Raw genomic sequence first — 27,246 nt, forward strand, 5'->3', positions numbered from 1 at the left:
TAACGCGGCTACTTTTAAATATACGTTGCGTATACTTCTTTACTGAACAACATTCCAATATCTCCTAACGACTGGTAAAAAATATATATACTGCAGCCTACCAGGAAAAGTTATTGATCGCCTTTAACTTAAAAGCAGCGTTTTCGCTCCGCCGCTCCCCCCCGCCGTCCCGTTTATCGCAAACGGCATTTAAAAGCAGCGTTTCGCTCGGGTCTAATGCCCCCTCCTTCCGGTTTATCGCAAACCGGTATCCCACAAGACGCGGCGAAACCGGGTGTGACGTCATAGCATCCCGCGATGTAGTACAGAAAACAAATATAGTTAAAACTCTTCTAACTTTAACTAGAAAATGAATTACTAAGCGAAAATATTATAAACTAAATAACTGCCATAAAGGCAGCACAATGCTTTTCTTCGAGTGTTTTCCATGTTGATGAGGGTGAGTACAAATGACTGATTTACAATAATTTAATTGTGAAAGTGCGCTTGATTTATCGTACAATTTCATTGGACCTCTGTGAACTACTCATCAATTTTATTGGTCTACTGTTACGAGGCAAAATGTTTTCGGCGGCATGAAAAAAAATAATGCATTAGCCGCTCCGTTTTAAAGGCCGCAGAGTTCAAAGCTGTTCAAAATGTGGGAAAAAAGTAGCGGCTTAAAATCCGGAATCTACGGTATATGGATTTCAGCAAGGTATTTAACAAAGTACCCCATGCAAGGCATATTGAGAAAGTAGAGGCATGGGATCCAAGGGGAAATTGCTTTGTAGATCCAGAACTGGCTTACCCACAGAAGGCAAAGAGTGGTTGTAGATGGGACTCTGTGTCAGTCTCTCTCAAAAATCGATATATCGTTTTAGATGCTGTTGGAAAGATTGACCTGACAGAGGAAAACCACAGCGAACGGGACTCTGGCACTCTGCCCAGTGCCGTGATCAGGAGAGCAAGGAGAAATGCAGTAGTTATAGGAGATTTCCTATATAAGTATATTCATAGAAGAATGGGGAAAAATTCTTAAATTAGTTAATTCAATGTGTGCTAGACAGACTTTAATACAATTTAAAGTGGTTTATAGAACATATACGTCAAAAGACAAACTAGCCCGTTTTTATTCCCATATAAATCCTATGTGTGACAGATGTAACTCTGAGGTTGCTTCTTTAACCCATATGTTTTGGTCCTGCCTTCTTTTGGAAAAAATATTGGAAAGACATTTTTGATATTGCTTCAGCAATTTTACATATTGATTTACAATTCCATCCTATTGCTGCAATTTTTGGATTACCAATAATTGATTATAGTTATTTATCATCTTTAGCCTGCCGTTTGATACTTTTGTTACGCTGATGGCCAGAGGATCCATTTTACTTAAATGGAAAGATTTTGATCCCCCACTACACTTCAGTGGTTCTCTCAAACTATTGCTTGTTTAAACCTAGAAAAAATTAGGAGTGGCACAGTTAATTCCTCGATTAAATTCGAGGAAACTTGGGAGTCTTTTATTCAATATTTCCATAGATATGATTTAAGTTGATTTTTTAAAATTCTTTTTCCTAATACTTAACCTTTTATGGAAGGAGGAACGGAGTCAAGGACAGAATGATTATAATTAACAAATTATGGCAGCCCAGGTTTTTTTTGTTTTGTTTTCTGTTTAGGGGATTTTTGGGGGGTTTTTTTTGGTTTTTTTCTTCTGAACAAATCTTTTGAACTTTTTCCTGTTTCTATTATCAAGAAATCAGGTGGACATGTCTGGATATGATATTTGGAACTTATGTTTATGTGTTATAGCTATTATTGTAATCCTGTTCTCTTGATATTGTTATTATTGATATGTTCATTTAACTGATTATAATGCAATAAAAAGATTTGAAAAGAAAGGGGATTCCATAGTGAGGGAAACAGACAAGAGATTCTGTGAGCCGGACAAGGATACCCGGATGGTGCCAGGGTACAGGATGTCTCAGATCGGGTCCAGAGTATTCTGAGGAGAGAGGGCAAGCAGCCAGAAGTCTTGGTACATGTTGGTACCAATGACATAGACAGAAAAAGAGAGGAGGTCTTGAAGGAGGATTTCTGGGAGCTAGGAAGAAAATTGAAAAGCTGGACCTTCAGAGTAATAATCTCAGGATTACTGCCTAAGCCACGTGCTAATGAAGGTAAGAATAGCAGAATTAAGCAGATGAATGTGTGGCTAACTGGTGCAGGGGACAGGGCTTCAAATTCTTGAATCAACACACACAAAATGGTGGTGGAACACAGCAGGCCAGGCAGCATCTATAAGGAGAAGCACTGTCGATGTTTCGAGCCGAGACCATTCGTCAGGACTTCGTTATTCCTGACGAATGGTCTCGGCCCAAAACGTCAACAGTGCTTCTCCTTATAGTTGCTGCCTGGCCTGCTGTGTTCCACCAGCATTTTGAGTGTGTTGTTTGAATTTCCAGCATCTGCAGATTTCCTCGTGTTTGCTCTTTAAATTCTTGAATCATTGGGATCTATTTTGGGGGAGGTATGACTTGTACAAAAATGATGGGTTACACCTGAACTCAAAGGGTACTAATGTCCTGACGGGATTGTTTAATATAGTTGTTAGGGAGGGTTTAAACTAAGTTGGCAGGGGGAAGGAAACCAGGGTGTTAGGGTCGAGGAAGAGGAAGATAGAAATAAGTCAAAGGTACTGTGCAGCAAAGATGGCAAGAAGGACAGGCAGATGAACAGACAGGAAAATCTGCTGTGCGATAGAAATATAGCAAAATCGGTAACAGATACTGATCTAAATGTACTGTATTTAAATGCACACAGCATTAGAAATAAAGTGGATAACCTTGTTGTACAGCTACAGGTTAAAAGGTATGACATTGTGGCCATCACTGAGTCATAGCTAAATGATGGATGTGATTGGGAGTTGAATGTCCAAGGATACACAGTGTATAGGAAGGTAGTTAGAGGGGGTGGCGTGGCCCTGATGGTAAGCAACGATATCAAATCACTAGAAAGAATGGACATAGGATCAGAAGAGGTAGAATCCTTATGGGTCGAGTTAAGAAATGGCAAGGGTGAAAAGACACTAATAGCAGTTATATACAGGCCTCCAAACAGCAGCTGGGATGTGGACTACAAGTTACAGCTGGAAATAGAAAAAGCGTGTCAGAAGGAAAATGTCATGATAATTATGGGGGATTTTAATATGAAAGTGAATTGGTAAAGTCAGGAAGGTACTGGATCTTATGAGAGGGTGTTTATAGAATGCCTACTGGGTGGCTTTTTGGAGCAGCTTGTCCATAAGCCCACCAGGTGATCGGCTGTTTTGGATTGGGTGCTGTGTAATGAACCTGAGGCGATTAGGGAGCTAGAGGTAATGGAACCCCTTGGAAGTAGTGATCATAATATGATTGAGTTCAGTTTCAAATTTGAAAAGGAGAAGCTGTTATCAGGTGTGTCGATATTTCAGTGGAACAAAGGAAATTACAGTGGTATGAGAGAGGAACTGGCCCAATTGATTGGAAAAGTAAGCTAGATGGAGGGACGGTAGAGCAGAATTGGATGAAATTCCTACAAGAAATAAGGAAACGGCAGGAAAAAATATATTCTAAGAAAAAGAAAATCATGAATGGAAAAATGGCACAAATGTGGCTAACGAGCGAGGTTAAGGCAAAAGAGGAAGCAAAAATTAGTGGGAAAACTGAGGACTGGACGACTTAAAAACTTAAAGAAGGAAACAAAGTCATTAGGAAAGAAAAGATGAATTATGAAAGTAAGTTGGCAATATACATAAAAGGATACTGAGTTTTTTTTAAATATATGAAGAGTAAATGAGTGACACGGGTAGATATAGGACAGATTGAAAATGATGCTGGAGAAATTATAATGGGTAACAGAGATGGCAGAGGAACTAAATGAGTATTTTGCATCAGTCTTCACAGTGGAAGGCATTAGCAACATACCTGATAGCCAGAGGTCTCAGGGAATAGAATTAGGTACAGTCAAGATTACTAGAGAGAAAGTGCTTGGGAAGCCCAATGGACTAAGGATAGATAAGTCTCCTGGACCGGATGAGGTGCACCCACGGGTTCTGAAGGATTTGGCTTTGGAGATTGTGGAGGCATTGGAAATGAGCTTCCAGGAATCAGTAGACTCTGGCGTGGTTCCAGAGGACTGGAAGGTTGCAAATGTAATTCCACTGTTTAAGAAAGGAGGGAGGCAGCAAAAAGAAAATTACAGACCTATTAGTCTGACATCGGTAGTTGGAAAGTTATTGGAGTTGATCCTCAAGGACAAGATTATGAAATACCTTGAGGTGCATGACAAGATAGGCCCAAGCCAGCATGGTTTCATGGGGGAAGATCCTGCCTCACCAACCTATTGGAATTTTTTGAAGTAATCTCAAATAAGATTGACAAGAGAGAGGCTGTGGATGTTGTGTATTTGGATTTTCAAAAGGTCTTTGATAAGGTGCTGCATAAGAGGCTGCTTAATAAGATGAAAGCCCATGAAATTACAGGAAAGATATTGGAATGGGTGGAATATTGGAATAGGCAGAAAGCAAAGGGTGGGAATAAAGGGATCCTATTCTGGTTGGTTGCTGGTTACATGTGGTGTTCCACCGCGGTCAGTGTTGGGGCTGCTTCTTTTTACACTGTATATTGATTATTTAGATTATGGATTAAATGGTTTTGTGGCTAAGTTTGCGGATGATACCAAGGTAGGTGGAGGAACAGGAAGTACTGAAGAAATGGAAAAGTTGCAGGGAGACTTGGTCAGTTTAGGAGAGTGGGCAAAGAAATGGCAGATGAGATACAATGTTGAGAAATGTACAATTGTACATTTTGGAAGAAGAAAAAAATTGGGCAGATTACTATTTAGATGGGGGGAAAAATTAAAAAATCGGAAGTGCAAAGGGACTTGGGGGTCCTCGTGCAGGATACCCTAAAGGTTAACCACCAGGTTGGATTGGCAGTAAGGAAAGCGAATGCTATGTTGGCATTCATTTCAAGAGGAATAGTGTAGAAGAATAAGGTGGTGTTGATGAGGCTGTATGGGGCACTGGTGAGACCTCATTTGGATTACTGTGTGCAGTTTTGGGCCCCCTATCTTAGAAGAGATGTACTGATGTTGGAGAGAGTTCAGAGAAGATTTACAAGGATGATTACTGGAATGCAGGGGCTAACACATGAGGAACGTTTGTCGGCTCTTGGACTGTATTCATTACAGTATAGAAGAATGAGAGGGGATCTCATAGAAATATTTCGAATGTTGAAAGGGTTGGACAGAGTAGATGTGGAAAGGCTGTTTCCCTTGGTGGGTGAGTTCAGGACAAGGGGCCACAGTCTTAGAATTAGAGAGTACCCATTTAAAACAGATGAGAAATTTTTTAGCCAGAGAGTTGCGGATTTATGGAATTCATTGCCACATACAGCTGTGGAGGCCCAATCATTGAGGGTGTATAAGGAGGAGGTTGATGGGTATCTAATTAGTCAGGGTATCAAAGGATATGGGGTAAAAGCCGGAAATCGGAACCAGATAGAATAGTTCAGCTCACGGTGGAGTGGTGGAGCAGACTCGATGGGCCAAATGGCCTACGTCTGCTCCTTTGTCTTGTGATATTCTGCATGGAGGTTGGTCACCTCAGTGATCTCTTCTTGGACCCCTACTCTTCATGATTTTTTATAACTGACCTGGATGAAGAAGAGGTGGGATGGGTTAGTAAATTTACTGATGACGCAGAGGTTGGAGATGTTCTGGATAGTGCGGAAGGCTTCAAAAATGGGCTGAGAAGTGGCAGATGGAGTTCAACCCAGATAAGTGTGAGGTGGTTCATTTTGGTAGGTCAAATATGATGACAGAATATAGTGTTAATGGTAAGACTCATGACTGTGTGGTGGATCAGAGGAATCTTGAGGTCCAAGTCCATAGGACACTCAAGGCTGCTGCGCAGGTTGACTTTGTGGTTAAGAAGGTATACAGTGCATTGGCCTTCATCAGTTGTGGGATGGAGTTTAGGAGCCGAGAGGTAATGTTGCAGCTATATAGGACATTGCTCAGACCCCACTTGGAGTACTGTGGTCAGTTCTGGTCATCTTACTACGGGAAGGATGTGGAAACGATAGAAAGGGTGCAGAGGAGATTTACAAGGATGTTGCCTGGATTGGAGAGCAAGTTTTATGAGAATAGTTTGAGTGAACTCAGCCTTTTTCCTTGGAGCAATGGAGGATGAGAGGTGACCTGATAGTGGTGTGTAAGATGATGAGAGGCATTGATTGTGTGGATAGTCAGAGGCTTTTTCCCAGGGCTGAAATGGCTAGCACGAGAGGGCACAGTTTTAAGGTATTTGGAAGTAGGTACAGAGGAAATAGCAGGGATAAGTTTTTTACGCAGAGAGTGGTAAGTGCGTGGAATGGGCTGCCAGCGACGGTGGTGGAGGCGGATACAATAGGGTCTTTTTTAAGAGATTCCTGGGCAGGTATATGGAGCTCAGGAAAGTAGAGGACTATGGGTAACTCTAGGTAGCTTCTTGGGTAAGGACATGTTCAGCACAGCTTTGTGGGCTGAAGGGCCTGTATTGTGCTGTAGATTTTCTACGTTCTATGTTCTAATGTATTTGCAGTAGAGAAAGTGTATTGAGTTGATTCCTGGCATGTGGACATTATCCCACAAGGACAAGTTAAGCAAGCACAGTCTTCCATTTGAAGGGTTAGATTTGTTTTTCTTTCCATAGATGTTACCTGATCTGCTAAGGGTTTCCAAAATTTTTATTTTAGATTTCCGGCATCTGCAGTTTTTTTTGTTTTCTTAGTCCTATGCATTATTTTCTAAAAGTAACATTTTTTTACATATTGAAAACTCTTAGGAGCTTGACAGGGAAGGTACAAAGATGAAGGTTACCTCATTGTGTGTCCAGGATAATAGGTCTTTAGTCAGCTGATAAGGTGTAATAATTTTTTTCATGTAGCAAATTCTTGTCACTTTAAACTATGATCAGATTACACGAGTTCATCACAGAGTTTGTATTTAGCGGTATGGAAATGAGTCTGAGGGAAAACTATAGAAGAAATTAAACTACTTAAAATGGGAGGAATCTGCTGCTGAATCACCAGTTGCATTCAAAGTGGAAACTCGGTCAATGCAGTTGTAGCTACCAAGCAAAAATTCTCTGGGTTTTTAAAAAAACATTTTCAAAAAATTGTTAGCCACTTGCATGTTCTGTTGATGTTTGAATAAATGGATAATACTTTTGTAAATTGCTAACCCTCATTTTTGTTGACACAGGAAAAAAGTGCTAGATTTCTACCAGCGAGCTTGTCTCTCGGGGTACTGTTCAGCTTTTGCTTACAAGCCGATGCACTGCAACTTGTCCTCTGAGCTGAATGGGAAATGCATCGAGTTGGTCCAGGTGCCAGGTCAGAATACCATCTTCACCTCTTATGACTTACCAGGGACCACACCCATTAAACACGGCAGCAGACGGAACAGCTGGAGCTCTGATGGTACTTTTGGTCTTCCCAAAATTAAATATTGTGTGTGTGTGTGTATTTTCATTTCTTCTACCTTTTTAAAGCTTCATCAGTGTCTTGTGTTATATGCCATTTCTCGACCCTGCCTCACCCACAACGATCGCAGGTTTGCTGAAGCATAGCTGCACTGCCATCTAGGGATTTGTTGCCATTTAGCTCCTCATGAAAGCAAAATGGTGTGATCTGCAATTCCATGGCATGGAGCGGAGAATCAAACCTGAAATCTGTGCATTTCCATTTAGCATTAACACTTGCATTAATTGATTTTTGATATTGAGCAAATGAAAATCTTAATTTGAACTGCTGCAAGCATTATTCCTCATAGCCTAATTTGTTTCAGAGGGAATAGTGGAAGTTATGGAGAAAGAAGACTGCATACAAGCCTTGAGTGGACAGATCTTCATAGGAATGGTCTCCTCCCAATATCAGGCTCGGCTGGACATAGTCCGACTAATAGATGGCCTTGTGAATGCATGCATCAGATTTGTCTATTTCTCCCTGGAAGATGAATTAAAAAGCAAGGTACAGTTTCCAGTTTTAGATTCTGCTGTTTTGGCCCAAAGCCTAATGGTTTCTCTGATGGCTATAGCTGTGTTACAATTGAAGAAATAATGCAACTCAGACGTTCGCAGTCATTTGACTTTCAGTATTTATGTTTTGCTGAGCAAGACCAGACTGTGAGCAGTATTTAGAAAATCTAGATTCAGCTAATTTTCTGTGCACATTGATGTCCAAGTGTTTTGTGAGATACTCACAGTGTGAGCCAGTAATGAATAATCGCTTGCAGGTAACTATCCACCACTGAAATTGGCAGTGCAATGCAATGAACCAATCTCAATTTTTGTTTTGAATGCTTTTCACATCCACGGCTTGAGAGAGTCAGCCTGACTTGCATCAGTCAGTACCTGCAGGCTCTTGTTTTCTCCAAGCTCATGAGGTCAGAATAATTTCACCCATTAATCTTTTTTCTTTTTTTTAAATTCAAGAGATGTGGGCTTCTTAGGTTGAGCTGGCATTTGATTACCCTTAAGGTGGTGCTCGTCAGCTGTTGCAGCCTTTTTGGCGGATCTTTTCTGCCTATTGGGGAGAAGAGTTCCAGGATTTTGATCTGGTGAAGTCAGCATGGTGTTGGCTTGGAGGGCATCTTCCAGATGTATGCTTTTGCTTCCCCTATCCTTCCAGCTGATACAGCCAGGGATTTGGAAGGTGCTGTTTTCGTGGATTGCAGTGTATCCTGTAAAAAGTGCAAACTGCTGCTACCATGTTTTAGTGGTGAGATAAATGAAGGGTGACATCACAACCATTGATGCTGGCTGCTATGTCCCGTGTTGTATCCAGCTTCTTGAATATTGTTGAAATGGCACTCATCCAGGCAAGTGGAGATACCCCATCACATTGCTGACTTGACCTTTGCAAGTGGTGGACAGGCTTTGAAAGTTGATCAAGTTACTAGCTGCAGGATTCCTGGATCCTCTGAGCAGCTGTTCAACCCCCATTCAACAGGAGTATCCATGTACACAGTTAATGGTAAGCCCCTCCCCACCCCTCTGATATTGTTAATGAGGGATTTAGTGATGGTAATGCCTTTGAATGTCAGAGGGTGATAGCTGGGTTTTAACTTGTTGGGTATTATCATTGCATGAAACTTGTGTGGTGCAAATGTTACTTGCTACCCATCAGCCCAGAACTGGATTATTGTCCAGGTCTCTCTGCATTAATTAGGGTGTAGGCTGCTTTGTTAACTGAGGAGTCATGAATGCTGCAGAACTTTGTGCTGTCATCAGCAAATATTGAATTTGAATTGAATGATCTTTATTGTCATAGGTACAGTGAAACTCTGTTTAGCTTCCTCTCAGGCAATTGAATAAAGCGGTAGATAAAAACAAGACAGTAATAAAAAAAACAGTATTAAATAGAGAAGTAGCAGAAAATAAGTTGCAGCAGCAGCAGAATATCATAGTAATTCACAAAGTGCTGTTAGTGCAAGTATTTGAGTCCTTGTGTGTGCATGAGTGTGCTCACAGTTTCAATCATTGCTCTCTGGGAGTGGTGTGATGGAGGCCATATCTCTGAGGTAGAAGTTGTTCCTCAGGCTATTTGTTCTGGTTTTTAGTGTCCTGAACCTTTTGCTGGATGGCAGCGGGTCAAACAGGGAATGGCCGGGGTGTGCGGTGTCTCTGCTTATGCTGATTGCTTTCCTCCTGAGTCTGCTGGAATAGATAGTGTCCAGTCCTGGGAGCTCCATCCTGGCAATTCACTGGGCCGCCTTCACCACAAGATGCAGGTCTTGCCGCTCAGCGGCTGTGGAGCTGGCATACCACACTGTGGCGCTGTTGGTCAAGATGGTTTCAGTTGTGCTTCTGTAGAAGTTCAGCAACGGCATTTGTGAACGTTTGGCCTGTTTCAGCTTTCTGAGGAAGAAGAGTCTTTACAAGCAGCGAGGTGTTGGTGGTCCATGTCAGCTGTTTTGACAACATAACTCCAAAAAATACTCCTACCTCCTGACCTTCTGATTGAAAGAATTGTAGTTGTGCTTGGGTTGCATAATGCTCAGCTCCACAGACGGTTTCTCTGGTGAAATTAGCTTTACCTGCCTGATGCAGATATTCATGTTCAGGCTGATAGTGCCAACAGCCTTCAAAAAGAGAATTCATCTATCTACCCGTGACATTCAATGGAATGTAGGGATGAGGACAGTACTTATATAACCATATAACAATTACAGCACGGAAACAGGCATCTCGGCCCTTCTAGTCCATGCCAAATGCTTACTCTCACCTAGTCCCACTGACCCGCACTCAGCCCATAACTCTCCATTCCTTTCCTGTCCATATACCTATCCAATATTGCTTTAAATGACAATACCGAACCTGCCTCTACCACTTCTACTGGAAGTTCGTTCCACACAGCTACCACTCTCTGAGTAAAGAAATTCTCCCTCATGTTACCCTTAAACTTTTGCCCCCTAACTCTCAACTCATGTCCTCTTGTTTGAATCTCCTCTACTCTCAATGGAAAAAACCTATCCACGTCAACTCTATCTATCCCCTCATAATTTTAAATACCACTATCAAGTCCTCCCTCAACCTTCTACGCTCCAAGTAATAAAGACCTAACTTGTTCAATCTTTCCCTGTAACTTAGGTGCTGAAACCCAGGTAACATTCTAATAAATCTCCTCTGTACTCTCTCTATTTTGTTGACATCTTTCCTATAATTCGGTGACCAGAACTGTACACAATTCTCCAAATTCAGCCTTACTAATGCCTTGTACAATTTTAACATTACATCCCAACTCCTATACTCAATGCTCTGATTTATAAAGGCCAACATACCAAGAGCTTTCTTCATCACCCTATCCACCTGAGATTCCACCTTCAGGGAACTATGCACCATTATTCCTAGATCACTCTGTTCTTCTGCATTCTTCAGTGCCCTACCATTTACCATGTATATCCTATTTGGATTATTCCTACCAAAATGTAGCACCACAGACTTATCAGCATTAAATTCCATCTGCCATTGTTCAGCCCACTCTTCTAACTGGCCTAAATCTCTCTGCAAACTTTGAAAACCTACTTCATTATCCACAACGCCACCTACCTTAGTATCATCTGCATTCTTACTAATTCAATTTACCACCCCATCATCCAGATCATTAATGTATATGGCAAACAAATTGGACCAGGTACAGATCACTAGTCACCGGCCTCCAACCTGACAAACAGTTATCCACCACTACTCTCTGGCATCTCCCATCCAGCCACTGTTGAATCCATTTTACTACTTCAATATTAATACCTAACGATTGAGCCTTCCTAACTAACCTTCCGTGCGGAACCTTGTCAAAGGCCTTACTGAAGTCTATATAGACAACATCCACTGCTTTACCCTCGTCAACTTTCTTCATAACATCTTCAAAAAATTCAATAAGATTTGTCAAATATGACCTTCCACGCACAAATCCAAGTTGACGGTTCCTAATCAGACCCTGTCTATCCAGATAATTATATATACCATCTCTAAGAATACTTTCCATTAATTTACCCACCACTGACGTCAAACTGACAGGCCTATAATTGCTAGGTTTACTCTTAGAGCCCTTTTTAAACAATGGAACCACATGAGCAATACGCCAATCCTCCGGCACCATCCCCGTTTCTAATGACATTTGAAATATTTCTGTCAGAGACCCTGCTATTTCCACACTAATCTCCCTCAAGGTCCTAGGGAATATCCTGTCAGGATCTGGAGATTTATCCACTTTTATATTCCTTAAAAGCACCAGTACTTCCTCCTCTTTAATAGTCATAGTTTCCATAAATTCCCTACTTGTTTCCCTTACCTTACACAATTCAATATCCTTCTCCTTAGTGAATGCAGAAGAAAAGAAATTGTTCAAAATCTCCCCCATTTCTTTCGGCTCCACACATAGCTGTCCACTCTGATTCTCTAAGGGACCAATTTTATCCCTCACTATCCTTTTGCTATTAATACAACTGTAGAAACCCTTCAGATTTATTTTCACCTTATTTGCTAAAGCAACCTCGTATCTTCTTTTAGCTTTTCTAATTTCTTTCTTAAGATTCTTCTTACATTCTTTATATTCCTCGAGCACCTCATTTACTCCATGCTGCCTATATTTATTGTAGATATCTGTTTTTCCTAACCAAGTTTCCAATATCCCTTGAAAACCATGGCTCTCTCAAACTTTTAACCTTTCCTTTCAACCTAACAGGAACATAAAGATTCTGTACCCTCAAAATTTCACCTTTAAATGACCTCCATTTCTCTATTACATCCTTCCCATAAAATAAATTGTCCCAAATCCACTCCTTCCAAATCCTTTCGCATCTCCTCAAAGTTAGCCTTTCTTAATCAAAAATCTCAACCCTGGCACCAGTCCTATCCTTCTCCATCATTATATTGAAACTAATGGCATTGTGATCACTGGACCCGAAGTGCTCCCCAACACATACCTCCGTCACCTGACCTATTTCATTCCGTAACAGAAGATGGAACACTGCCCCTTCTCTAGTTGGTACCTTTATGTATTGCTGCAAAAAACTATCCTGCACACATTTTACAAACTCCAAACCATCCATCCCTTTTTACTGTATGGGCTTCCCAGTCTATGTGTGGAAAATTAAAATCTCCCACAATCACAACCCTGTGCTTACTACAAATATCTGCTATCTCCTTGCAAATTTGCTCCTCCAATTCTCGCTCCCCATTAGATGGTCTATAATACACCCCTTTAAGTGTTACTACACCTTTCCCATTCCTCAATTCCACCCAAATAGTCTCCCTAGACAAGCCCTCTAATCCTGCCAGAGCACTGCTGTAATATTTTTTCTCTGACAAGCAACACAACACCCCCCCCTCTTGTCCCTCCGATTCTATCACACCTGAAACAACGAAATCCAGGAATATTTAGTTGCCAATCACACCCCTCCTACTGCAACCATGTGTCAGTAATAGCTACAACATCATATTTCCAGGTATCAATCCATGCTCTAAGCTCATCCACCTTTCTTACAATGCTCCTAGCATTAAAATAAATGCATTTAAGAAATTCTCTACCATCTCTTCTCTGTTTATCTCTAACAGTAAAAAGAACTTTACTGTCTTCTTTTTCTTCCTTCTCCCATACATCTGTTCCTACACTCTGGTTCTCCTCCCCCTTTGTAACTAGTTTAAATCCACTGGAGCCTGTCTAGCAAACCTACCTGCAAGAATATTTGTCCCCCTTCAGTTCAGATGTAAACTGTCCCGCCGGAACAGGTTCCACCTTCCCTGGAAAACTGTCCAATTATCTATAAATCTGACTCCCTCCCTCCTGCACCATGTCTTCAGCCACGTGTTGATCTGCACTATCTTATTATTTCTAAACCCACCTGCACGTGGCACTGGTAGAAATCCTGAGATTGCTATCCTGGAGGTCTTGTCCTTTAACTTGGCACCTAGCTCCCTAAACTCACCTTTCAGGACCTCCTCACTCTTCCTACCCACGTCATTGGTCCCTACATGGACCACGACATCCAGCTGCTCACCCTTCCTCTTGAGAATACTGAGAACTCGATCCGAGATATCGCAGACCCTGGCACCAGGGAGGCAACAGACCATCTGGGATTCTCAATCTCTTCCACAGAACCTCCTATCTGACCCCCCTAACTATCGAATCCCTTATCGCTACTGCTCTGATTGAAAACTGGATCAATAGTGTGATAGCTGGACCAGGTCAGAGATTGTGATGTCATGTCATGAGTTATTTATCTCTGACTTTCCAAAGCCTTTCCACCATGTATATTGTGGAACATTTCTTGCCTGATGAGTGTCGTGACAACACTCAGTACTCTGCTGACTACAGTAAATATTTACTGCTGTGTGCATTTTGGCTGTGTTGTGCCTGTTCTACAAAATGCACTAAACTCTCCAAGGCTGTTTATTTTTTAAAAAAAGTTCTTTACTTACAGCCTCAGATCTGGGGGGGGGGGGAAGAAGCAGTCATCCGGTGTAATAAAAATTGCTGAAGGAACTTATAAGGGCAGGGGCAGTATCTCATTTGTGTGGTTAGCCTCCAGCCAGATGGCATGAACCTCAATTTCTCTTAACTTTCACTCCCCTCTGTTTTTAAAGCCCCTCATCCTTTTTCTCTCTGCATTCCCATTCTAGTTATCCTGTTGTCTTCATGACCTTCCCGTAACTACTTCCTCCCATAGATGCTGTCTGGCCTGCTGAGTTCTGCCAGCATTTTGTGTTTTTATCACTTACTTCCCTTTGGTTCCCCACCTCCTTCACTTTATTCCAAGGTTCGCCGCCCTCATCATTTAGATTCCTTCTTCAGCCTTTGTCTTTCACCTGTCCCTTACAGTTTCTCACATCTTTCCTCCATCACCCGCCTTCCTCCTCTTTTGTCTCACTTATCACCAATCGCTTGTACTCCCACTCACCGCACCTTCTTATTCTGGCTTGCTGGAAACTTCCTTTCCAGTCCTGTATGAAGGGTGTTGGCCCAAAATATCAATAGGTACTGCCTGACCTGCTGAATTCCTTCAATATTTGTGTGTGTTGCTCAAGATTTCCATAATCTGCAGAATCTCTTGAGTCATTTGCCTGAAGTTTCTCCAGGGAGTGTACTGTGTCAGAACCTTTAAATCCTGCACTCAGTAATACAACTTGCACTTTTTTGTGTCAGTTTGCTGTGGAAGATTTCAATACTTTTGTTGAATGTTCATATCCAGAATTAGAATATGTAATCTGAAGTGACTGCTGAAAAAGATAATTTTAATGTGGGGAATTAAACTAATTAAACTTGACAGTTTCCTTGTCAAAGAGAAGATCCCTTTGCATTAATCTGAGAAAACAAAGTTCTCCAGGTTTCTTTTCTAATCTTGGTCTCCCAACATTAGACATATATACTATGCTGCCTTTTTTCCATGCGGTGTAACTCCGCAATTTGAGAGGCAAGTTAAAACTTCAGTGTCTGTAAGTGATTGTAAAGTTCTTTGACTTGGATGTCCTAATGATGAAAATCACTAAGTGCATATTTAACCTTTGTTTCTTTATTTAACAATGTGATATAATTTTATTTGAATGCATAAATTTGTTTTGCTTGTGGGGGAAGGAAGAAAACATCCAGATGATTTAAACTGTGCTTACCTTCGCAATTATCTTCTAGTATAAAGCAGTGCAGATGACCACTTGCTTAGTTTATAATAATTTGTTGTTTGGCCAGGTATTTGCAGAAAAGATGGGTTTAGAAACAGGCTGGAATTGTCATATTTCTCTGCTACCATATGGTGGATGCTCTGGTTCTGAAATCCCACAGTCAAGCCCAAGCCACGCTGGCTCTCTACATGATAACCTTCAGGGTAGGCAATCTTTTAATACTTTCTGCTAAAGTTTGTGGGAAAATGTGATCAGTGTAATATGTGCAGAATGTGATTTCTACTGTAAAATCTGGTGCATGAGTTGCAACTGTGTATTGTACATTGATGCAGGTGTATATGCCTCCCCCAATCTCTGCACCCCTTCTATCATTCTCTTGTAGGTAACCAAGTTAAGTGTTAGAGAGAGCAGTCAAAACAAGTATTTAATGTTTTTGTCTTTGAATGCTTTTTATCATTAATTTTCATTGTAAATTTATGCATAACAGCTAAAGACTAACAGCTGTTTGACTCCAACAGACTGCTAAATCCCTACAGCCTTTAATATTGTGGATATGAGCTACTTAGAGCCAATATATTTTTTCTTACTGGATAAGGAAGACAACACAACAACCTGTGCTGAGAACACAGCCTTTGGAGGTTTTAGCTGCCTTCGGTCTATTCCTTCAAGTCAGTGGAGGCATTGAACCTTACTGTATCTTACTATAGCCATTGATCTTTGTAACTGCATAGATTCGAAGGATGATGCAGAGGGAGCATTACTAATGGAAGAAGAGAGACACTCTGACCTCATTAGCTTCCAGCCAACGGACAGTGATGTGCCCAGCTTTCTGGAAGATCATAATCGGGTAAGTTGGAGGCTTGGTGGTGGATCTGTGCTGAATTTGTGGAGAGTAGTTTCACTATATAAACTGAAATTTTGCTTTGAACCCTTTATGCCATAGATGTAATGGCTGGAAAAAATGTAAAACTGCAATGTTTACAAGTTCATGAAGCAGTGATGAATCTATAACCTTTGTACATCATTTCTTAAACACCGTAAGTCCAGAGAGTTCCAAGCAAACCATTTTTAATCAATTCATATAGCGCAGTTTTAATAATGACAGAAAAATACCTTTATTGCAGCCTTTAATAAAGTAAAATGCTCCACAGAAGCAATGCCCAGCAGAATTAAATATAATTAGGGAGTTGATGGGTGTATTTATTAGCTTTCATTTGAAACCATTCCTTTGATAGCTCCAGTGCAATCAGCATATGCCATTTTTTATTTTTCTTTTGCAGCAAAGTAAATTAAACATTACCTTACTTTTAGGCTAAACTGCCACGAGGAATCCACCAAGTTCGACCACATCTCCAGAACATTGATAATGTGCCTTTACTGGTCCCTCTGTTTACAGACTGCACACAGGACAGTAAGTGACCATTGGCTGTATACTTGTAGCTGCAGTAATAATATATTGTCAGATGACTCTATTCTGACCTGTTAGTTGAAGGGCACTGATATAACTGAATTGCCAAAATCTAGGGAGGAATTTCTTTTATGTACTGTGAATTGTAGTAAGGTATTGCCTTGAGGGTGTTGATCCAGTTTGAATAGTGGTTTTCAAAAGAGCGTGCTGTAACTGTTTGAAGAGGTAGAGGTCTAACTGGATAGTTCTTTTAGAACCAATATAAGACCACAGAGTAATTAATTTTGCTTTGGTTTTAGACTCATCAGTTTCTAAGATCTTAGTATTTGTCATGTAAGCAACAAGATTTTCATAAGTCTGTAAGACTAGGCACAGTACAAATGTGATTCAGCAGTACTCAAGAAACCTGGTCCAGTGATGGTGTAACACTGTGTTCTCTCCCTTATATTTCATGAAAGTCATCTGCCTTTAAACTCGGTAGCTATTTTTTATATTGGTAAAAGGTCAAAGCTTGCAGTTCCTCACTCCTCCAAGCGTAATAAGGTGAAGAAAGGAATGCGAAACCTTTTTAAGCTTAATTTTTCAGCAAAGTGCAGATTGGTTGCTGAAAGGCAGGTGGAGGATCCAAGCTTTGGAAGTTCTAGGAAAGAGTGCAAGAAGTTTGATTGCATTGTGGTCATTATGATTGTAGTATGCAGGAAACTGCTGTTTGTGTAATTCCTTGAAAGTTTTTGTTACATGTAAGCTTTTTTCCCCCCCAGCAATGTGCGAGATGATGAAAATCATGCAAGAGTATGGGGAGGTGATTTGCTGCCTGGGAAGCTCTGCTAACTTTCGAAACAACTGTCTTTTTCTGCAGAGTGACATTGGGTGAGGATTCTATTCACCATGCATTTGGAAACCAATCAGAGATTGTACAATAGGATGCAGAAAATCCAGTACTGGGCAGGAATCAATGGGGATTTACTGATTCCTGTGTCCATTCTGCTGATGTAAAAGTGGATTTATAGTATTCTTTTATGTATTCTAGCAAGTGCTGCAGAACTCAAATGTGGAAGGGTGGGAATGGCCACAGGGAACTTTTCTCACTCTTAGCATTATCTACTTTTTAGGGTTATCTTGAAAGATTGTTTGATTTTTATAAAGTAGTAATTGAACATTTGGCTACAAACAATAGGACTCAGTCAGCAAGGCCTCAAAAAAAATTAGAGTTCTGAACAAATGTTGGCCTGATACCCAAGTGAACAAACAATTCTGACATCTGGGTTTTGTGCAAAAGTTGGCACCTCAGATGCTAGGAATTACAGTGAAGGATGAGTCTTTATCCACAGCTTTTGATTTTGAAGCAGTAGTACGAACTGAGTGGAGCTGGCTCTGTATGCTTGACCATGGTGAACAGTGACACCAACATTGAGAGCACCCAAACTGTCTCCTTTGAAAATCTAATGGATCAGTGTTTGTTTCTGAGCTGACAAATTGCTCTCTTTTCACACGGTGATTATTATGGTTTGCATTTGTAAACAATGAAGAATGGAATAAGGAAGAATTGATTAAGAAAATTGAACATTGATTTGTAGAAGATCTGGTTGCAAGTATAGTTGCAGCTGAGCAGTGTTTGGACAGTTTGATTCAGTCATGGCAAACCAGCATATAAATCATGGTCTGTACAAATGTGGGCTTGGTAAGAAGTGAAAATTCCTAACCCACCTGGAGGCCAATTTAAAAAAAAATAGAATATTTATTGGTCTATTTTCCTGATTTTTTTTTTACATGGGGTAATTTGGGTAATATAAGATAATGCTGAAATGTTGGAAATTTACAGCAGGGATATACAAAATGGCAGATTAGTATCTTGCCATCAGTCTTCAAGTATCTAACAAATAGCTGATGATTGGGAGAAATATTTAAATCTTGGACAACATGCAGGGAGATTCTGCAGGTAACAGTTTCAGAAAGGGTGAAATGGGGGATTTGTGGTGTTCTTTAATGTTCTTCCTTTAGCAGTGCTGTGAACTGGGTCATTTAACAGGTACCAGCCATGAGGGGAGAGAAGAAAACTAAGAGGTGCTCTATCATGGCTGTGATTTGTTACTGAATGTCAGGCAGTGGTGAATTACCGTGTTGCAGATTTAAGGAGAATAAACTGGGCAGTCCTAAAACATTTAATGTCCATCTATGATTTTTGATTCCTTATTTATTGCAGTGTTGCTATGGATCCACTCTACCCATCCCGCTGTTCTTGGGAGACCTTTGGCTATGCCACCAGTGCAAATGTTTCCTTTGATTCTGAGGAACTTTCCCCGCTGCAGTTATCTGGCCTCTTGAACAGCCTGCCGTGCTCCATTTTCTTTCACCAGGAAGAAAGCATCAGCATCATCAAACTCATCGAACAGGTGATTGTTTGTATTCAAGCTGCACGATAATCCCCCACTACACAGGCAATTATTTTCCTAGTTCCCTACGCTACCCTTCAGCGCTCACACTAACTTCAATTGTTTCTTTTCTGCTGGCACCATCCTATAATGTAGTTGCATGCTTTTTCCAAGGACCAGTCCCCTTTTAATGAGGTAATGCTTTAGAACAGATAAGCATTGGGATACTTATATATAAAAAAAACAAATCTTGCTCCCTTCAAAAAGATTCCAATACAGTAATGTTGCATCGAGTGCCCTGATGGTCGTACACAAGTCAGATACTTCAAATGCCGGGTTTTAGATACTTCAGAAGTTACTTCAACTGTCGGCTGCCGGGTTTCAGATGTTTCAGAAAGGACAGGGAGGGAGGCAAAAGAGGTGGGGGCGTGGCACTGTTGATCAGAGATAGTGTCACGGCTGCAGAAAAGGTGAACGCCATGGAGGGATTGTCTACGGAGTCTCTGTGAGTGGAGATTAGGAACAGGAAGGGGTCAATAACTTTACTGGGTGTTTTTTATAGGCTGCCCAATAGTAACAGGGATATCGAGGAGCAGATAGGGAAACAGATCCTGGAAAAGTGTAATAATAGAGTTGTCGTGATGGGAGATTTTAATTTCCCAAATATCAATTGGCAGCTCTCTAGAGCAAGGGTTTTAGATGGGGTGGAGTTTGTTAGGTCTGTTCAGGAAGGTTTCTTCACACAATATGTAGATAAGCATACAAGAGGAGAGGCTGTACTTGATGGGAAATGAACCTGGTCAGGTGTCAGATCTCACAGTGGGAGAGCATTTTGGAGATAGTGATCATAATTCTATCTCTTTTACGATAGCATCCGAGAGAGATAGGAACAGACAAGTTAGAAAAGCTTTTAATTGGAGTATGGGGAATTATGAGGCTATCAAGCAGGAAATTGGAAGCTTAAATTGGAAACAGACTTTCTCAGGGAAAAGTACAGAAGAGATGTGGCACATGTTCAGGGAATATTTGTGTGGAGTTCTGTATAGGTATGTTCCAATGAGACAGGGAAGTTATGGTAGGGTACAGGAACCATGGTGTACAAAGGCTGTAATAAATCTAGTCAAGAAGAAAAGAAAAACTTACAAAAGGTTCAGAGAGCTAGGTGATGTTAGAGATCTAGAAGATTACAAGGTTAAAAGAGCTTAAGAAGGAAATTAGGAGGGCTAGAGAAGGCCTTGGCAGGCAGGATTAAGGAAAACCCCGGCATTCTACAAGTGTGTGAAGAACAAGAGGATAAGACATGAAAGAATGGGACCTGTCAAGTGTAACAGTGGAAAAGTGTGTATGGAACTGGAGGAAATAGCAGAGGTACTTAATGAATATTTTGCTTCAGTATTCACCATGGAAAAGGCTCTTGGTGATTGTAGTGATGACTTGCAGCAGACTGAAAAGCTTAAGCATGTAGATATTAAGAAAGAGGATGTGCTGGAGCTTTTGGAAAGCATCAAGTTGGGTAAGTTGCCGGGACAGGATGAGATACACCCCAGGCTACTGTGGGAGGTGAGGGAGGAGATTGCTGAGCCTCTGGCGATGATATTTGCATCATCAATGGGGACTGGAGAGGTTCCGGAGGATTGGAGGGTTGTGAATGTTGTTCCTTTATTCAAGAAAGGGAGTAGAGGTAGCCCAAGAAATTATAGACAAGTGAGTCTTACCTCAGTGGTTGATAAGTTGATGAAGATCCTGAGAGGCAGGATTTAGGAACATTTGGAGAGGTACAATATGATTAAGAATAGTCAGCATGGCTTTGTCAAGGGCAGGTCGTGCCCTACGAGCCTGATTGAATTTTTTGAGGATGTGACTAAATACACTGAAGAAAGAGCAGTAGATGTAGTGTATATGGATTTCAGCAAGGCATTTGATAAGGTACCCCATGCAAGGCTTATTGAGAAAGTAAGGAGGCATGGGATCTAAGAGGACATTGCTTTGTGAATCCAGAACTGGCTTGCCCACAGAAGGCAAAGAGTGGTTGTAGACGGGTCATATTCTGCCTGGAAGTTGATCACCAGTGGAGTGCTTCAGGGATTTGTTCTGGGACCCTTACTGTTCGTGATGTTTATAAATGACCTGGATGAGGAAGTGGAGGGATGAGTTAGTAAGTTTGCTGATGACACAAAGGTGGAGGTGTTGTGTATTGTGTGGAGGGCTGTCAGAGGTTACAGTGGGACATTAATAGAATGCAAAACTGGACTGAGAAGTGGCAGATGGAGTTCAAGATAAGTGAAGTGGTTCATTTTGGTAGGTCAAATATGGCAGAATATAGTATTAATGGTAAGACTCTTGGCAGTGTGGAGGATCAGAGTGATCTTGGGGTCCAAGTCCATAGGACGCTCAAAGCAGCTGCGCAGGTTGACTCTGTGGTTAAGAAAGCATATGGTGTTTTGGCCTTCATCAACCACAGAATAGGACTCTGGTCAGACTCTACTTGGAGTACTGTGCTCAGCTCTGGTTGCCTCACTACAGAATGGATGTGGAAGCCATAGAAAGGGTGCAGAGGAGATTTACAAGGATATTGCCTGTATTGGGGAGCATGCCTTATGAGGATAGGTTGAGTGAACTCAGCCTTTTCTGCTTGGAGCGACGGAGGATGAGAGGTGACCTGATAGAGGTGTATAAGATGATGAGAGGCATTGATCGTATGGGTAGTCAGAGGCTTTTTCCCAGGGCTGAAATGGTTGCCACAAGAGGACACAGGTTTAAGGTGCTGGGGAGTAGGTATAGAGGAGATAACGGGGTAAGTTTTTTTTACTCGGAGAGTGGTGAGTGTGTGGAATGGGCTGCTAGCAATGGTGGTGGAGGCGGATACGATAAGATCTTTTAAGAGACTTTTGGATAGGTACATGGAGCTTAGAAAAATAGAGGGCTATGGGTAAGCCTAGTAATTTCTAAGGTAGGGACATGTACGGCACAACTTTGTGGGCCAAAGGGCTGTATTGTGCTGTAGGTTTTCTGTTTCTATCCTCTTTTAATGGCTGTCTCTGAGATTGCATATTGTTCAATTTACCCTAAGCAACAATAATGGAGGGTCACTGTTTTCTCATATTTCCAACATTTTTTAACTCTAATTTCGGATCTGGCAGCATCTTTGGAGAGAGAAACAGAGTTCATATTTGTGGTTGCTTGTTTCTCATCGCAAGTTTTGAGAAAAAATATTGATTTGAATCCATTGGCATATGAGTGAATCTGCAGATGCTGGAAATAAATAAAAACACAAAATGCTGGCAGAACTCAGCAGGCCAGACAACATCTATGGGAGGAGGTAGTGACGACGTTTCGGGCCGAAACCCTTCATCAGGAGTGAAGTAACATGGGATGGTGGAGAGGGGATAAGAAGTGGGGGAGGGATGAAGTCTACTTGTCTGGCCTGCTGAGTTCTGCCAGCATTTTGTGTTTTTATTTTTTGATTTGAATTCATTAGTAGTTTCTTGCTCCACAGATGCTACTGAACCTGAGATTTTTGTAGTGTCATATTTCATGTATACCGTATATTGATATTGAATAATTTAAGACAGGTTTTCTTCACTAAGGAGCCATAATTACTGCATAACCAAACAGAGTGTAAGAGGGGTGATCTTGTCACAAATTGCAGCTAAGTATTTCCTGCCCACCACTAGTCAAGATGGGTAAGAAACAGTTGCACCTTCTACTGAATGAATGCTGAGGTCATCAGACTCATTATCCTCTCTGACTCATTATCAGATTACAAGCTAAATTTATGCAAGTAACCTTATGGGTGGATGTACTAGTTATTTAAAGTTGCATACTAATTGGTTCAGAGTTTGGTAGAATAGAATTGGCAAAAACTATTCTTGGGTACAGTTGTCAATATTGAGATGTTTTTTTAAAATCATAGTGTGCGAAATGTGAATAGGCCAATAAGGGCAATTAAAGTCTAAATGGATGTGAAGTAAAAACCGGACAAGTGAATTTGAGGTGTCTGTCACTCAATATCAAATTGAATAGAGTGGCAGGCCAGAGGTGGCTGAATGCTTCACTTGGGTTCTAATGTCAAATAAGAGAAAATCTGCAAATGCAGGAAACCCGAGCAACACACAGAAAATGCTGGAGAAACTCAGCAGGCCAGATAGTATCTATTGGAAAAAAGTATAGTCAACGTTTCAGGCCGAGCCAAAGGGTCTCTTGTGTGCTAATGTTCTTGCTTCTGATAAGTTGCATTCTGTGTTCTCTGTGTATCTTCTACACTTGAAATACAATGTTTATGGGAAAGGATTTTTCTCCTGACTTGTTGAGGATGCACCTCAGGTTAAAAATGGATAATAGGAAAATAAACAGGGCAGTCATTGTTGGGTGATTAATCTATTTGTGTAAAGCACATGACTACTTTCTAGCTAAGGATCAAACATTAGAAAGCTTGTAACATGATAATAGTAACAAATGGCAATTAAACATCTGCCATCAAATCACTATAGTATTTTCTGCCTCAGGATCTAAAAATAAATCCACACAGTGCAAATCTTAAATTACAAACCGAGCACATGAGAGGCAGCAAATAAATATTGAAGTGAAATTTTTCACACTAGTAAACAACATTAGTAAGCAACATTCTGTATGCTGTTCGCAGTACAGAAGCAGACTGTCCATTTCAGCAGATTTATCTTGCCATTTATGCTTCCTTTAGCCTTCTGCTACTCACACCAGCAATTTTCTAACTCTTTGTCCGCATTGTATTGTTTTGCTCCTCTTTAAACATTTTTATGCTCTTTGCCTCAATTACTACGTGGAGTAGCGAGTTCCATACTTGAACTGCAAGTGAAATGGAGCCAAATGGGTGGTTCTGTGTATTTTATGTTCTTATTCTGTAAAGGTTCAGCTGTCTCAAGGATGCTTTCTAAGACATTTTGTTTAAATGTGTACTGCAGCAGCATTATGAAGAGTAATCTAAGTTGTTTGCCAAATATTTTTTGCAGTGAATTGTCAGGTAACAGAGCAATTGTGATTTTGAAACTTCATTTCTGGAGCAATCTCCCTCTAATTTTGTGGCATTGGTGAGTTGAGAATGTGAAATGAGATGGGAAGATTGACTTCTCACCTTGCCATATCAGCTGTTGAACAGACTTTTCATTGACCTCAGAATGCAAGTTAATGTTTTCAACAAGGGTGCATTGTTTCAAAGTGAATTGCAGGAATTTAACAGCAGGTAGGGCACTACATTTATCAGTAAACAGCATAAATATCAATGCTAACATTTGTTCACTGCACAGGTAGTTCACAACAGGTATTGAAAAATGTAACATGCTGTAAGGTTTCTCTGTAGCAGCAGTGTTTGGGTTATGACTAGAGATAATGGGGTTTGGAATGCTGCTATTCTTTCTTGTAAGTCTGGAAGAGAGATTTTCACGGTCTTTTGCCAGGGAGAGATGAGAGAAGACGCGAATGGAGAGAGTTGGTAGACCTTCGGATGGGGTGGACTTGGAGCAAGGGTCCCAAAGAGCAGCGATGATCAGAGGAGGTCGATGGTGGGCAACCAACTTATCAGTGAGCTCCAACATTGCGCAATAGGACTGTTTCATAAGATTGAGCCCCTTTTTTTTTGTTTTCTTTACTAACATATCAGAGTAAGAATTATAAAGCTGAATCATTTAATCGCATATTGTGTACTTTTTGTTATTTCGGGGTACTGAAATTGTAACGGGACACATCGTGCAGCATCCACCCAAACATGAATTCTTAAGTTTGGCCGGGCCGGGGGCTATCAGGGGGCTATCAGCCGCTGGCCAAAGTGAGAGTTACAAAGGTGTTGTGCTCAAGGATTTGGGGAGACTTCCATTTGAAGGGTAATGAAGTTAATGTGCCTGTTGTCAATGCTCAGTGTTCCCAAAGTAGCACAGAGGACTGTCATTGTGCATTCATTGTCGGCACAGTTGGTTAGAGTTCCATCAGTCAGGATGCTTGTTTGCAAGCAGGGAAAGCATAGTATGGAACTTACATTGATACATTGTGGCTGATCCCTTAAGGTTAGGAAATGGATAGCAATCTTGGGTTTTCTGTATTGAATATTCTGCAGTGTTTGTAAAATGGCAGAGAAGAAGGGAAGAGCATTTATTGCATAAAAATATATTCCTTTAGTTCATCTAGATTTGCAATGGAAGCCTACGAAATAAAGCCCAATTCTGTCTCTAATTTCTACCCCTCATACCCTTACCCCTAACTTTCTTCATGGTGGCAGCAAGTTTCCTGTGTGATGTGGGCAAGAATTGCAGCTAAATGTTTTAATGCCATCCCTAGTCAAGCTGAGCAAGAAACAGTTGCACCTTATACTGAATGAACTGCTGAAGTCATCAGACTCTCTGATTCATTATCAGAGTACAAGCTAACTTATGCAAGTAACCATATGGGTGGATGTACTAGTTATTTAAAGTTGCATACTAATTGGTTCAGAGTTTATACCACTGATAATGCAATACAAGGTTCATATACTGAATTCTGAAACATTTTTGAACAGAATCCCTGACCTATTGCTGAAATGATGCCAGTTCTAGTGATGATCCTACTGGTGTTTGGTAATGGGATCATTGAAGAACAGCTTGCTGTCTAAATATATGCTGAAGTATTTTGGATGATCAGCATTTTCAAGGTTAAAACTATCCATGTCACTTGGAAGGTATTTGTCAAGCAATGTGCAGTGAGCCAAGTTGGATTAAATTTTGTATATACTTAGTCTCAGCGGCCAGTTGCCAACCAGTGTATGCTGTGTACCTACCCAGAGGCTGCCAGACATTAATCTAGAGAGGACTTGAAATATGCTGAAGATATTTTAAGATGGATTGTTTCTGTAGCAGGATGATAATTTTACAACCAAATCTCTGGAAAATATGTGTATCAGTTCCATTTTTATAACCACACTAGTTACTTCATGGCATGGAAGTCGCAATGAGTTCAGCTCAGAATGAGGCCACTAAGCCTATCATGTCTGTGCGGATTGTACCAGAGCAAATCTTGAGTTCCACTCCCATGTCTGTAGTGTTGAAATTCTTTGCTCCACCATATGTTTTATCCAAATTCTTTTTGAAGTCCATAGTGGAATATGCCTGAACCAGCTGTGCAAGCAATGTGTTTCAGATTTCAACCACATATTTATTTTGAAATGGTTTTCCTCATGTTGCTGTTAATTCTCATTAACTTTTATTAAATAGTCATGGACTGATAGTAATTAATTTCTTAGCCTCTTTACAAAATAAACAGTCCCAACCTCCTCCAATCCATCTTTGTATCCATATATCTTAATTCCAGGCATCATTGCTGTCCATCTTTTCTGAATGCTCTTTAATATCTTCACAGCTTACTGTAAATAAGTTTCTAATAGATAAAATTCAACCATTGTAGTGTGATCACTCGAGTCGAGTATGTTCTCCTAAGGGATTGTCTATTGGTGGATCCTCAGCTGACTGTAGAGGTCAATCTGGGATCCTATGTTTTCTGGTACAGTGTGGACAAGAGTAAGTGTTGACTGTGGTTAGTGGTCAGATCTTTTGGTCATTCATTACTCTTCTTTCGCTGCTGCCCTTTTGTTCTCTTGTGGCAGATCGGAGGTTGCTCTCATTTAGAACAGTTCCCTCTTGAACAGATTTCCTCCAGGTGTATCTATTGAGAGCAATATCCTCCCAAGGTTTTAGATGTAGTATTGAACTTCTCTAAGCTGATTTTGATGTTATCTTTGAAGTGCTTCCTTTGCCAACCAGGAGCTCGCTGACCTACCTTCAGCTAGGACAAAAGGACTCTGTGTTGGGGAGATGTGAGTTAGGCATCTGAATGACAAGATCTGTCCATCAGAGTTGGTTGCTTTTATAATGGTAGAAATGCTGTTCATGTTGTCCTCCTCCAGTATACTGATCTTAGTACTAACTGTCCTTCCAGATGATCTTCAAAATTTTTCATAACGTTCTTTAGTGGTATTGTTCCAGGCTTCTACTGTAGGTGGTTCATTCATCTATGGAAGGCATTACACCTAATGCCCGTTTCTCATCTTGCTTCTTTATGGACATTACTGGATGAGAATCGGAGGAAGAAATTAACTGTCACTTTAGTATCATTTTAAGTGCAGTCACCACTGCAAAAGTTCATCTATGTAATGATGAAGACTTCTGTCTTTTTTGTTCTAAGGAGTAAAGGCCTCAGCTGACTCACATTTTATAGGAATGTTTTTGGCAGGCACTGTTAGATTTCAGCATAACAATGTGGTATAGATCTAAGCGCTCCAGAGA

General features: G+C 40.8%; 1 protein-coding gene across 1 annotated transcript in view; it reads left to right on the forward strand.

The window, feature by feature from the left end:
* The window catches only part of LOC140714922 (transmembrane protein 94-like), a 190,401-nt gene that overhangs the window by 81,888 nt on the left and 81,267 nt on the right, over nucleotides 1–27,246 (forward strand). Inside the window, exons 17-23 of the mRNA XM_073026590.1 lie at nucleotides 7,270–7,487; nucleotides 7,855–8,036; nucleotides 15,252–15,387; nucleotides 15,916–16,031; nucleotides 16,496–16,595; nucleotides 17,354–17,462; nucleotides 18,796–19,006. Coding sequence (XP_072882691.1) covers nucleotides 7,270–7,487; nucleotides 7,855–8,036; nucleotides 15,252–15,387; nucleotides 15,916–16,031; nucleotides 16,496–16,595; nucleotides 17,354–17,462; nucleotides 18,796–19,006 — 1,072 coding nt within the window. The remainder of the gene's footprint in view (nucleotides 1–7,269; nucleotides 7,488–7,854; nucleotides 8,037–15,251; nucleotides 15,388–15,915; nucleotides 16,032–16,495; nucleotides 16,596–17,353; nucleotides 17,463–18,795; nucleotides 19,007–27,246) is intronic.

This window comes from Hemitrygon akajei, chromosome 22, assembly GCF_048418815.1.
Source record: "Hemitrygon akajei chromosome 22, sHemAka1.3, whole genome shotgun sequence".
Taxonomy (NCBI): Eukaryota; Metazoa; Chordata; class Chondrichthyes; order Myliobatiformes; family Dasyatidae; genus Hemitrygon; species Hemitrygon akajei.